The sequence below is a fragment of the Mesoplodon densirostris genome, chromosome 1, assembly GCF_025265405.1.
Source record: "Mesoplodon densirostris isolate mMesDen1 chromosome 1, mMesDen1 primary haplotype, whole genome shotgun sequence".
Taxonomy (NCBI): domain Eukaryota; kingdom Metazoa; phylum Chordata; class Mammalia; order Artiodactyla; family Ziphiidae; genus Mesoplodon; species Mesoplodon densirostris.
In genome coordinates this window covers 107,929,817-107,944,419 of record NC_082661.1, presented here as the reverse complement: position 1 = coordinate 107,944,419, position 14,603 = coordinate 107,929,817, and the positions used below count along the sequence as shown (strand labels likewise).

At 38.9% G+C, this 14,603-nt stretch overlaps 1 protein-coding gene across 1 annotated transcript in view; it reads left to right on the top strand.

Moving 5' to 3' along the window:
* The window catches only part of LOC132488463 (formin-2-like), a 328,380-nt gene that overhangs the window by 211,721 nt on the left and 102,056 nt on the right, over positions 1-14,603 (top strand). Inside the window, exon 11 of the mRNA XM_060096653.1 lies at positions 2,219-2,280. Coding sequence (XP_059952636.1) covers positions 2,219-2,280 — 62 coding nt within the window. The remainder of the gene's footprint in view (positions 1-2,218; positions 2,281-14,603) is intronic.

Here is a 14,603-nt window from a genome sequence, read left to right as displayed (position 1 = left end):
CTTTGGCACGTAACATTGCATGAGATAAAATATGAGAAACCTCAGTATATTTACAAGTAATATTTCATGTAGGGAAAACTTGTAGAAATAATACTGTTTTAAAATAATAAAGTCAGAGGTTAATCGTATCTTTTATGAGTTTTGACTTGAGCATGAATGATTTTATTGTATTTCTTATCCTTGTTCTGAAAATGAAACCTTGTGTTAAGTGGATGACTAGCATTTCCTCCATAGTTTCCTGTAGATCTCTTGGTGTATCTCCCAAGGAATATAGAAATACTGGATTATTAGCTAATGAATTCCAAAGTTAGAGAACTTTGGATTCACTCTAAGAGTCTCCTTAAGGGCTAGACTCTGCATGAATGTAATCTAAAAATGGTAATTCCATGCGTGAAGATGATATCTTTATTTTAGTTTTATGTATTTTGTTACATTATTTTTAGCCATATTACCTCTAGTGAAAATCATTTGTTAATCCCTTTTAATTAGCTTTTGAAATTTAGTCATAGTTGGGCTATGGTTTACTACTTTGAAACATTAAGCAGTTTGTGGTTATGTTTGCCTTATATGGTTTAAGAGTAAAAAGTATTTGATTGCAAATCTTAATTCTTAGATTTAAACTTGAGACCTAATTTTTTTGGAGATTGAGATAGGGGAATGTTATTAGGCTAGAAGTATTATATTCTAGTTGATATGATAGTTTTTCATGAATCTGGACTCACTTCCCACCTCCAGACAGAAATTCTAAATTATCTTGGTGAGATTTCTTATCCATCCTGTGTTTCAGTATTGAATTTGGCTTTCTTAATTCTTTCTTGGGATTTTGCCAGAGTCAACTAGAAAATGTGTCATGTACTTTAAGCTTTGAGGAAAAAGCATTGTGAAATGCCACAGTTATCAAAGTAAGTCTAACCACTTTTTGATTATCCACTCTGTGATTTTTCTCCCAGAAATCTTTAATCCCACAACAGCTTCAGTGATTACTTGGCACATATTTGATCAGAGCAAATTCACCTCATTTCGGGCTAATCTGTGCACAACTAATGCAAAATGCTTTTGGTTAACCTACACCTAAATTAAGTAATAAAACACACCAATTCCAAAATTCAGTACGTTTCCCAGGCCAAACAATGCATTTAAGAACACATTTCCAGGGCTTCCCTGGTGGTGCAGTGGTTGAGAGTCCGCCTGCCGATGCAGGGGACACGGGTTCGTGCCCCGGTCCGGGAAGATCCCACATGCTGCGGAGCGGCTGGGCTTGTGAGCCATGGCCGCTGAGCCTGCGCGTCCGGAGCCTGTGCTCCGCAACGGGAGAGACCACAACAGTGAGAGGCCCACATACCTCAAAAAAAAAAAAAAAAAAAGAACACATTTCCAGTTTTTGATTATCCATTCCACTTCTTCCTTGTATAAGCAGGGCAGTTTGTATATTAAAGATGGATTTTTAAGGATGCATCTGTGCCAATCTCAATACCATAATCAAAGAATTTTCCTTTGATTATAACAATTTAAAAAGTTGAAACAGGAAATGTACCTGCTGTTTCCATATTAGTCTACCAGTTTAGTGATTAGATTTAACCTTTGTCAAAAGTCTTTACGTAAATTGGAAGATATGTACATTTATTGGTGTAAAACCAGGATGTGTGGGCTTCCCTGGTGGCGCAGTGGTTGAGATTCCGCCTGCCAATGCAGGGGACACGGGTTCATGCCCCGGTCCAGGAAGATCCCACATGCCGTGGAGCGGCTGGGCCCGTGAGCCATGGCCGCTGAGCCTGCACGTCCGGAGCCTGTGATCCGCAACGGGAGAGGCCACAACAGTGACAGGCCCGCGTACCGTGGAAAAAAAAAAAAACCCCAGGATGTGACAGTAACATGAGTGATTTGCCTATTTTTCTGGTATTAAGCAGATTTTTCAAATTCATTCAGGTGAGTTATGAAAGAGACAGACACAGCTTCTCTGTGACCATTGGGCCCTCTTCCTGGGATTTTGTATTTGTGGAGCTCTTGAAAGCTTTGACACTTGACACCTGACCCATTGAAATGCCAGCTTGGCCTGGGGGGTGCCCAACAGGAGGCTGCCGTGAAGGCAGAGCCCCCATCCTCTACCTGCCGGGTATGAACTCCACTCTGTGGACGGTCACTATTGTTTGAGGTGGTTGGAGCTTTTCACAGCTGGCTTATGGCAATTTATATTCTTTCTTTTGTCTTTTTTGTGCAGCTGTGGTGAACTTGGACAATTCTGTGGTTGACCTCGAGACCCTTCAAGCTCTCTATGAGAATGTGAGTAACAGGGAAATTTTATGTGTGAGGATGTAACAACATATACGTCCAGGCTCATTGCTTCCATGTCCTCTGAGGAAATTTGTTACGGGGACACTGAATTTACATAACTATGGGTTTGTAAAAATAATTTCTAGGAAAATATTGAATAAATGTGTGGTCTCATAGTTTTAAAAATTGTGATTCAAACCATGTTGTACATGAGGTCTTTCAGATTCCCTCTTTTGAAATATAATCAATACTTAGGCGGAGGCTAATTTGAGAGGAGTATAGTGTGACGTGCTGATGCATTTAATCTTCACATGGAAACTATCCGTAGCTGCTATTATTACCCCTTTTGCGGATGAGGAAACTTGGCATGGAGAGTCCACATGACCTGCCCAAGGTCACACAGGCCGTGTTGGTGCTGAGCCTGGGATTTAATTCATTTTGACTCTGTTTCTCTATCTGCCGGAGTTTCATTCACTGAGTGGCAGGACATCGTGTCTTTCTTCTAGTAGCACTTTCACTTAAAAAGTTGGCAGGGACCAGGAATGAGGAGAATGGCCAGGGCATGGTGCTCTCAGAAGTGCAGTCCGGGCAGGGCTGCATGAAATGGCTGTAGCTGGGGCACAGCATTAAATGACATTGATTCACGTAGTGAGAAAGAGATTCTCTTTTCAGTGTGCTGGATTGTATCTGGGAGAAAGTCTCTGTGTGCCCCTATGTTTTTCATTTTGTTTCTGTTCTTGCCTGTGGTCTGGCTGGTATTTAAACCTCTGTGCTCTCTGGGGCCTGGTCTTGGTTGGTCCTGGGCTTTTCTGTACCCAGTCAAGTAATTTCTGGCTCTGGAGACACGTGTGGTGGGCAGGAGTCAGACCCCCGTCCCTGACCACTCCCTTGAGGAGAGTGTGTTCCACCTGCTTGTCCGTTCTTGGATTTGGTACTTTTTTTTTTTTTTTTTTTGATTTGGTACTTTTAAAGTGTGTGTCCATGCGGTTTCCCTTTGAGGCCGGGATTTCTCCTGGCGTGTCACCCAGTCCATGGGTGATGTAGCGCTGGCACCTGGTCCCCATCGTGGGTGCAGGCACGTGACTCGATCATGAGGCAGAGAGGGAGGGCGTGAGTGTTTTGTTACCTGGTACTCAGTACATGATGGAAACTGGAAAAAATGGAGCCATTTGGAGGTACAGAGAGCTTTCATTTCTCTAGAGTGTTTCCTGCCAGCCCTCTCTCAACCAAGAACCAGGTGGAAGAAAGGAGGAAACACCAGGGAGAGTAATGCCTTCAACAGGTCTTAACGGTGTGACATCGGTGTGTGTCAATGTGTATCTCGTGCACACATTCCATATACTATGTACATGCGTTTATGTAGAAACATAAGATACATGTCTGTATATTATATGAAGACACATGAATGTTTTATTTTAAGCTGGTATATCCATGTGCAGAAACATATAAAAAAATAGAGAACATTGGGGACAACTATATTTATGAGGGAAGTTTATTTTGCAGTGATTTAGAGTATTTTATTTGGGAGTTTTTAGCCTTTCAAAGTAACATCTTTAGATATAGATATAGATATAGTTATAGATATAGATACAGAACATGTCTGTCATCATGGAAAGTTCTGTTGGACATCTTTGCTCTAAGACTGCCAGTATTGCTGGAGTGGTTGAGCAAGGGAGAAGGTAAGAGATGAGATCACAGAATTTAAAGGACCACAGTGGTATAGGAGCTTGATGGCCATTGTAGGAACTCTTTTTCTGAGACAGGAAGTTTGGAGAGTTTTGCCGGAGGAGTAACTTGATCTGACTTGACATTTAGAAGAATCCCTTTGGGTTATTTTTTTAATGATCCAAATAAAAGATGACCAAAGGTGGACAAGGGTGGCAGCAGCAGGGGTGGTGGAAAGTGATCGAGTTCTGCACGAATTTACAACAGGTACCCACAGATTCTGCTGGTGAGAAGAAAGTGGAGTGTGTCATGATCAAGACTGTTAAGTTAGGAAAGAAGTTGGTGTTTGGGGCATGGGAGAGGCTAGGGTCAGTCTTAGACTGATTTGACTTTGAGATGACAATAGCACAACTGAAAATTCCAATGTACAATTGGAGAAGAGAGAGCTCAGATGAGAATAGGACCTGAGTATAGATATGAGATGAGCAGCATAGGAGTAAGAGATGAAGCAGGAATGGAGGTAGAAGAGAAGATTTCTAAAGTCTGGCCCTTGAAGAACAGTTACAAGAGGGGAGTGGGTGAGGCAAGGAGACAAATTATTAGAGCCTTAGAAGAATAGGGGTGTCGAGAGTCAAATGTGACAGAGACGCCAAAGAGTTGAGGAGAAATGATGTTGCCCAGGGAATGGCCACAAAATTTGGAAAGCCATTGATCTCTTAGAGTGTAGTCTCTACTATTCGTGTGTGTGTGTGTGTGTGTGTGTGTGTGTGTGTGTGTGTGTGTGTGTTTTAGGGGGCGGGGTGGGACAGGTGAAGAATCTAGATTAAAATGGCTTCAGTGAGAACAGAGGAATGGGATGCACCAGTGTCAGTGAGAAGGGAAAGTGCAATAAACTTTGGCATTTCTCAGTACTTACAGGTATTTTCAAAGCAATCATTTAACTTGGTCCAGCCACTACTAGTATCATTTGTGTTAAATGTTGTCTAGTAACAAACTGAATACACTTTTTAATATTCTGAGTTAATTTAGACCACAAGTAAGAAAAACATTTTTTCTTGTAAGAGGGAGTTTTAAGAAGGGTGAATACATGTATAGGACTTGTTATTCTCAACCTTCTGAGACTAGGTAACAAGTAGCCACTTTTAAAGGTAGGTGGTAAGGGGAATCCAAGGCTTTGTACTAGAGGTGAATTTTAGTTTTCCTGCAATCTCGGTGGAGAAGGAATAATCATTGCTGGTTCTTTAAATGTGCGCGAAGGGGGTAAACACTAGAAAGGAAGGCTAAGGAGGCCACGTATTACTGTATATAGAAACTCACCTTTTCGACCCATGTCTCAATTCACTAACTAGAGTTGAGCCCCTTGCTAGGTAAAAACCATATCTTACATATGTTTGAGTCCCCAGAGCCTGATCAGGTGCTGAACACCTAGGAGGATCCTTTAGCATCCCTACCTGTAGAGAGGGGACCTTGCTGTCGACAGGTTTTCCTAGGGAAGCAGCAGTAAAGGAGGCCTCCAGCCAAGGCAAAAGGCGCGATTTGATTGTTTCCACACCATCATAATGTCCTCCTAGAAGAATCCACAAATCAGGTCAGTGAGAGAAATCCAACCACAGCAACCCAGTCAGAGAGCACAGAGAAGGGACAAAGAAAAGAAAGCAAAGACGGGGATGCATGGGCCATTCTCACCTTCTTGGGCTGCTGTAGTGAAGACCCCAAAGAGTTGTCCCTGCACTTTGGCGACTTGTTCAATGAGTTCGAGGCAATGATTTAGATTTTGATCACGTGAGTTCGTCTGCAAAGCCAGAACAGTAGACATCAGTGCAATTTCCTTATTCTGGGACCCACTGCAGGTGGACAAGCACTTCATTTTACACGAGGGCCAGCTGGCTCTGGTATGCTCCCAGGGCAGAGACTGCTGTGTGCTCACAAAACACACTTCCCTCTCCTCCTGGGCACCCACTAGACTGCTTTCCCCAGCTTCCCTAGCGGTCGGTGCAGCTGTGCAAACCAGTTCCTGTTAGGGATGGGAAGTAATGTGATTGTCCTTAATGATTGTCTTCTTCCTCTCTCCCCCCGTCTACTAGCCAAATGCAGAGGACCCCAAGGGCATAAGGGATGGTGGAGCCACAGGATTTAGAAGGTTGCTAACTGAACACTTGAATTGAACTGTCACATCACTGAGAAAGGTTTTTGGTGGGCATTAAGCCACTGAAACTTGGGGGTTGTTTTTATAGCAATAACCCTGACTCCCTACTCAATGGAATCCTGCAAAAACTTCTTTTAAAAAATGTCATGAAGAACCTAGGAGTAAGACAGGACTAAAGACACAGACCTACTAGAGAATGGACTTGAGGATATGGGGAGGGGGAAGGGTAAGCTGTGACAAAGCAAGAGAGAGGCATGGACATATATACACTACCAAACGTAAGGTAGATAGCTAGTGGGAAGCAGCCGCATAGCACAGGGAGATCAGCTTGGTGCTTTGTGACCGCCTGGAGAGGTAGGATAAGGAGGGTGGGAGAGAGGGAGACGCAAGAGGGAAGAGATATGGGGATATATGTATATGTATAACTGATTCACTTTGTTATAAAGCAGAAACTAACACACCATTGTAAAGCAATTATACTCCAATAAAGATGTAAAAAAAAAAAAAGATAATTGTATATGCCTTGTATACAGACAGAACTCATGCAAATTCCTGAGTAACATCCATTAAAATACAGGTCCAGAGAAGGCAGAACTATTTCTTTTGTCCACGACAACGTCCCCAGCACTTAGATTTAGGTAGTATTGGGCACTTAGAAAGTATTCAGTAAACATTAAATGAATATATATATGAATTGATGAGTGGAATCTGCTGGTAGGCTTGGTTCTAAGACCCCTTTGGACTTTCTGTTACATGGTTTTCAAATACTTTTTGCCTTTTCACACTGATTGACAGCATCATGAGTAAGGATCCATATTGAACATGTTTGTTCTATTTTACTTCCTTGTGATAACAGGACTGCACATGCAAAGTAATGAGCAATTCTTTCTAGGAGGGTGTGGTAGCTTACTGTAACCTGCTCTACACAGAAAGTGGTGAGAAGTGGAATGGTTGAAACTTTGAAAAGGGTAAATGAGAGTTTAAAATTTTTATGTGTTTTTAGAATTCTGGGTCATTAAGGATAGACTCCCAGGGACCTATTGGCATATAAGGGTCTTCAGTTTTCTAGAGATGAAGACTGAGACATATCTGTTACTTTCTGAATGACAGACAACAGTGGTGGATGAAGGCTTATCCAGTTAGGTGATGAATGTGCTTCTAGCAAACCAAGGCACTCCTCCTAAATTAAGAGAAAATTGAGATACATATTCCCTAGTAGTGAAAAATGCATTTGTTCAAATCCCTTCATTCCAGTTGTTTAAGTTCCTAAAAGAGCCATGATCATTTAAAAATCAGGGTATATGATTTTTAGAATTGTAATAATTTAATGTTTATTATACACCAAGCACTGAACTAAGTGCCTTATATTTAATCCTCCAACTGCCTTACCCCCGACTTAGGAGGAAGAAGTACTGTTGTTAGAAAAGAGGGAACTGACCCAGAGAGGTTGTCAGCTCAGAGCTGGGGGTGACCCTGGTCCCCTCCTGATGACTGTGCTCTGAGGCACAGAATTTCCTGACTCTCAGGGCAAACTGGACAGGACCTTCCAGGAGGAGCAAGGACACACCGTGTGACGGAGGGAACTCGGGTGAAAAGTCAGAGGAACATGGCCCAGGTTCCAGCACCACAAGCTCATGGACACCTCCAGTGACTTATTGATGCTTCTTCAGCTTCAATTTCCTCATTTTTAAGAAAGGTTTCTAATAATTCATAAGGAGAACATCAACTTTTTGTCACCATCAAATGGATGTAAAAAGAAATTTCTAGGCCATTCAACACTATTATGATTTTTTAAAAATAAAAATAAATGTGAGCATAGAACTTAAAATATTTAAGATTGTCAAACAGCAAATAACTGTCTCTAAGGCTGGTAGGATTGAAGGTAACAAAGGTTGTGCACCAGGTAAATTAAATTAAAACTGGACCTTCCCCTCAAGGGTCTGAAGATTTTGCTGAACAAAGCAGAGTAAATATCCATGTGTTTATAGGCAACATGAATTAACAGGGAATACATTTTTTAAACTTTTGTTAAATTTCGAATGATACTACTTTATTTACAATCATCATTTAAAAATTTGAATTTTTTTCTTTTTAAACAGTCTCAGAGGTACAATAAAGTTGCAGGTACACTATGAAGAACAATTCTTCTTCTGTATCATTTGCAAATAAATTGTCAACATTATGCTTGATAGTCCCTCAATACTTTAGTGTGTATTTCCTACAATGTAGCACACACTTAACCACAATGCAACCAGCACCATCATGAAATTGACACTGATATACTGCTGTCATCTAACCCTCAGTTCCCAGTGCTTTGCTGGTTGTTCCAATAATGTCTTTTGTAGGCAGGACATCCTTGGAGTCTTGTTGTGCTTTATATCTTCTTTTCCTTGGGCACTTGCCTCTTTTTGATTTATATTATTGTTATGTGTGCATATGTCTTATCTTTTAACTTAACTATAAATTCCTTATCAGTAGGGTTTTCATGTTCCATGTTTAGCATTATGGCTTATATATAATATTCAAAATAATTACTAATTAATTAAAGAATGACCTGAGAATTGTACTATTTTTGCTCTTGGTGTGGTTTTATCAATGAAAGAGATTAAAATGGTGACTATCGCTATTTCAAATGCTGCACTTTTTAGAAAGATTGCTGTAAAAAGTAATGTTGTGGGCTTCCCTGGTGGCGCAGTGGTTGGGAGTCCGCCTGCCGATGCAGGGGACATGGGTTCGTGTACCGGTCCGGGAGGATCCCACATGCCGAGGAGCGGCTGGGCCCGTGAGCCATGCCTGCTGAGCCTGCGCGTCCGGATCCTGTGCTCCGCAATGGGAGAGGCCTCAACAATGAGAGGCCTGCGTACCGCAAAAAAAAAAAAAAAAAAAAAAAAAAAAGTAATGTTACTTTCTTTTTTTTTTTTTAAGGTGAAAGCAGGTTTATTTATACAGATACATATTCCAAAGACAGAATGTGGTCTGTCTCAGAAAGTGAGAGTGGCCTCACATACACCTTTAAATACAGTACAGTAGTCCATATATATATATATATATATATATATATCAGTTACATCAAGTTTGCTAATCATGTAGTTAAAGTCTCTATCGTTACTGATATATATATTTTTTAGCAGTGGGGAAGGTTTGTTAAAGTCTCACATTACAAATATGGAATCTTCAAGTCTACATTTAGTCAAATTTGGCTCTACATATTGTGAAGTTTGACTATTTGACAAATAGAGATTTAGGATTCATATCTTCCTGTTGGATTGACAGCTTAATCATGATAATGCATTTTGTCTTCATCTCTAATGTTTATAGCCTTAAAGTGTCTGAGTAGTATAGCTATATCATCTTTCATTTCATACAAACGTTTGTTTCTGTAGTATAACATTTCTTCCCTTATATGTTTTATTTGGGTTTAATCATTTTTGTTTCCTATTTAAAACATTACCATCTATTAGCTTGTGTCTTATCCATTTAACTTTTAAAGATTGTTCCCTTAGAGATTAAAATCATTCCTGATTTATCACTGTCTTACACAAATAATTCTTAACCACTTCGTTAATAATACCAGAATATTTCACTTTTCTATTTCTACAGGAATGATAGAACCTAAGAATACTTTAGCACTACGTATTTCTTTCACCTTTGACTTTTACTTTCCTACTGCTTGATTCTACAGCTATTTCAAATCCCCCCCAAATTTTTTTAACATCTTTATTGGAGAATAATTGCTTTAAAGTGATGTGTTAGTTTCTGCTTTATAACAAAGTGAATCAGCTATACATATATTTATATCCCCATATCTCCTCCCTCTTGTGTCTCCCTCCCACCCTCCCTATCCCACCCCTCTAGGTGGTCACAAAGCACCGAGCTGATCTCCCTGTGCTTTGCGGCTGCTTCCCACTAGCTATCTAGTTTATATTTGGCAGTATTTATAAGTCCATGCCACTCTCTCACTTTGTCCCAGCTTACCCTTCCCCCTACCCCTATTCTCAAGTGCATTCTCTACAATTGCATCTTTATTCCTGCCCTGCTTTTAGGTTCTTCAGAACCATTCATTTTCTTTTCTTTTTGGATTCCATATATATGTGTTAGCATACGGTATTTGTTTTTCTCTTTCTGATTTACGTCACTCTGTATGACAGACTCTAGGTCCATCCACCTCACTACAAATAACTCAATCTCATTACTTTTTATGGCTGAGTAATATTCCATTGTATATATGTGCCACGTCTTCTTTATCCATTCAACTGTCGATGGGAACTTATGTTGCTTCCATGTCTGGGCTATTGTAAATAGAGCTGCAATGAACATTGTGTTACATGACTCTTTTTGAATTATGGTTTTCTCAGGGTGTATGCCCAGTAGTGGGATTGCTGGGTCGTATGGTAATTCTATTTTAAGTTTTTGAAGGAACCTCCATACTATTCTCCATAGTGGCTGTATCAGTTTACATTCCCACCAACACTGCAGGAGAGTTCCCTTTTCACCACACCCTCTCCAGTATTTACTGTTTGTAGACTTTTTGACGATGGCCATTCTGACTGGTGTGAGGTGATACCTCATTGTAGTTTTGATTTGCATTTCTCTAACGATTAGTGATGTTGAACTTTCTTTCATGTGTTTGTTGGCAATCTGTATATATTCTTTAGAGAAATATCTATTTAGGTCTTCTGCCCATTTTTGGATTGGGTTATTTGTTTTTTTTTTTGATATTGAGCTGCATGAGCTGCTTGTAAATTTTGGAGTTTAATCCTGTGTTAGTTGCTTCATTTGTAAATATTTTCTCCCATTCTGAGGGTTGTCTTTGCGTCTCCTTTATGGTCTCCTTTGCTGTGCAAAAGCATTTAAGTTTCCTTAGTTCCCATTTGTTTATTTTTGTTTTTATTTCCATTTCTCTAGGAGGTGGGTCAAAAAGGATCTTGCTGTGATTTATGTCATAGAGTGTTCTGCCTATGTTTTCCTCTAAGAGTTTTACAGTGTCTGGCCTTACATTTAGGTCTTTAATCCATTTTGAGTTTATATCTGTGTATGGTGTTAGGGAGTGTTCTAATTTCATTCTTTTACATGTAGCTGTCCAGTTTTCCCAGCACCATATGTTGAAGAGGCTGTCTTTTCTCCATTGTATATTCTTGCCTCCTTTACCAAAAATAAGATGACCATATGTGCATGGGTTTATCTCTGGGCTTTCTATCCTGTTCTATTGATGTGTATTTCTGTTTTTGTGCCAGTGCCATACTGTCTTCATTACTGTAGCTTTGTAGTAGAGTGTGAAGTCAGAGAGCCTGATTCCTCCAGCTCCATTTTTCTTTCTCAAGATTGCTTTGACTATTCGGGGTCTTTTGTGATTCTATACAAATTGTGAAATTTTTTGTTCTAGTGCTGGGAAAATGCCAGTGGTAGTTTGATAGGGATTGCATTGAATCTGTAGATTGCTTTGGGTAGTATAGTCATTTTCACAGTGTTGATCCTTCCAATCCAAGAATATTGGTATATCTCTCCATCTGTTTGTATCATCTTTAATTTCTTTTATCAGTATCTTATAGTTTTCTGCATAAAGGTCTTTTGTCTCCTTAGGTAGGTTTGTTCCTAGGTATTTTATTCTTTTTGTTGCAGTGGTAAATGGGAGTGTTTCCTTAATTTCTCTTTCAGATTTTTCATCATTAGTGTATAGGAGTGCAACAGATTTCTGTGCATTAATTTTGTATCCTGCTGCTTTACCAAATTCGTTGATCAGCTCTAGTAGTTTTCTGGTAGCATCTTTAGGATTCTTTATGTATAGTATCATGTCATCTGTAAAGAGTGACAGCTTTACTTCTTCTTTTCCGATTTGGATTCCTTTTATTGCTTTTTCTTCTCTGATTGCTGTGGCTAAAACTTCCAAAACTATGTTGAATAATAGTGGTGAGAGTGGACAACCTTGTCTTGTTCCTGATCTTAGTGGAAATGGTTTCAGTTTTTCACCATTGAGAACGATGTTGGCTGTGGGTTTGTCATATATGGCCTTTATTATGTTGAGGAAAGTTCCCTCTATGCCTACTTTCTGGAGGGTTTTTATCATAAATGGGTGTTGAATTTTGTCAAAAGCTTTCTCTGCATCTATTGAGATGATCATATGGTTTTTCTCCTTCAATTTGTTAATACGGTTTATCACATTGATTGATTGGTTTATATTGAAGAATCCTTGCATTCATAGAATAAACCCCACTTGAGCATGATGTATGCTCCTTTTAATGTGCTGTTGGATTCTGTTTGCTAGTATTTTGTTGAGGATTTTTGCATCTATGTTCATCAGTGATATTGTCCTGTAGTTTTCTTTCTTTGTGACATCTTTATCTGGTTTTGGTATCAGGATGATGGTGGTCTAGTAGAGTGAGTCTGGGAGTTTCCCTCCCTCTGCTGTATTTTGGAAGAGTTTGAGAAGGATAGGTGTTAGCTCTTCTCTAAATGTTTGATAGAATTCGCCTGTGAAGCCATGTGGTCCTGGACTTTTGTTTGTTGGAAGATTTTTAATCACAGTCGCAATTTCAGTGCTTGTGATTGGTCTGTTCATATTTTCTATTTCTTCCTGGTTCCGTCTCGGAAGGTTGTGCTTTTCTAAGAGTTTATCCATTTCTTCCAGGTTGTCCACTTTGTTGGCATATAGTTGCTTGTAGGAATCTCTCATGATCCTTTGTATTTCTGCAGTGTCAGTTGTTACTTCTCCTTTTTCATTTCTAATTCTATTGATTTGAGTCTTCTCCCTTTTTTTCTTTATGAGTCTGGCTAATTGTTTATCAATTTTATTTATCTTCTCAAGGAACCAGCTTTTACTTTTATTGATCTTTGCCATTGTTTCCTTAATTTCTTTTTCTTTTATTTCTTATCTGATCTTTATGATTTCTTTCCTTTTGCTAACTTCGGGGTTTTTTTGTTCTTCTTTCTCTAATTGCTTTAGGTGTAAAGTTAGGTTGTTTATTTGAGATTTTTCTTGTTTCTTGAGGTAGTATTGTATTGTTATAAACTTCCCTCTTAGAACTACTTTTGGTGCATCCCATAGGTTTTGGGTCATCGTGTTTTCATTGTCATTTTTTTTAGGTATTTTTTGATTTTCTCTTTGATTTCTTCAGTGATCTCTTGGTACTTAAGTAGTGTATTGTTTAGACTACATGTGTTTGTATTTTTTACATATTTTTTCCTGTAATTGATATCTAGTCTAATAGCACTGTGGTCAGAAACATACTTGATACGATTTCAACTTTCTTAAATTTACCAGGCCTGATTTGTGACCCAAGATATGATCTATCCTGAAGAATGTTCCGTGAGGACCTGATAAGAAACTGTATTCTGTTTTTTTGGATGGAATGTTGTATAAATATCAATTAAGTCCATCTTGTTTAATGTATCATTTAAAGCTTGTGTTTCCTTATTTATTTTCATTTTGGATGATCTGTCTATTGGTGAAATTGAGGTGTTAAAGTCCCCTACTATGATTATGTTAGTGCTGATTTCTCCTTTTGTGGCTGTTAGCATTTGCCTTATGCATTGAGGTGTTCCTATGTTGGGTGCATAAATATTTACAATTGTTATAAGTTGTATATATTTATACAATTTATAAACATTGCTCCCTTGATCATTATGTAGTGTCCTTCTTTGTCTCTTGTAATAGTCTTTATTTTAAAGTCTATTTTTTCTGGTATGATAATTGCTACTCCAGCTCTCTTTTGATTTCCATTTGCATGGAATATCTTTTTCTGTACCCTCACTTTCAGTCTGTATGTGTCCATAAGTCTGAAGTGGTTTTCTTTTGGACCGGATATATACGGGTCTTGTTTTTGTAACCATTTAGCCAGTCTCTGTGTTTTGGTTGGAGCATTTAATCCATTTACATTTAAGGTAGTTATTGATATGTATATTCCTTTTACCATTTTCTTAATTGTTTTGGGTTTGTTATTGTAGATCTTTTCCTTCTCTTGTGTTTCCTGCCTAGAAAAGTTCCTTTAGCATTTGTTGTAAAGCTGGTTTGGTGGTGCTGAATTCTCTTAAGTTTTGCTTGTCTGTAAAGCTTTTAATTGTTCCATCAAATCTGAATGAGATCCTTGCTGGGTAATCTTGGTTGTAGGTTTTTCCCTTTCATCTCTTTAAATATGTCCTGCCACTCCCTTCTGGCTTGCAGAGTTTCTGCTGAAGATCAGCTGTTAACCTTATGGAGATTCCCTTGTATGTTATTTGTTGTTTTTCCCTTCCTGCTTTTAATATTTTTACTTTGTATTTAACTTTTGATAGTTTAATATGTGTCTTGGCATGTTTCTCCTTGGATTTATCCTGTATGGGACTCTCTGTGCTTTCTGGACTTGATTAACTATCTTCTTTCCCATATTAGGGAAGTTTTCAACTATAATCTCTTCAAGTGTTTTCTCAGTCCCTTTCTATTTCTTTTCTTCTTCTGGGACCCCTATAATTCGAATGTTGGTGCATTTAATGTTGTCCCAAAGGTCTCTGAGAGTGTCCTCAGTTCTTTTCATTCTTTTTTCTTTAT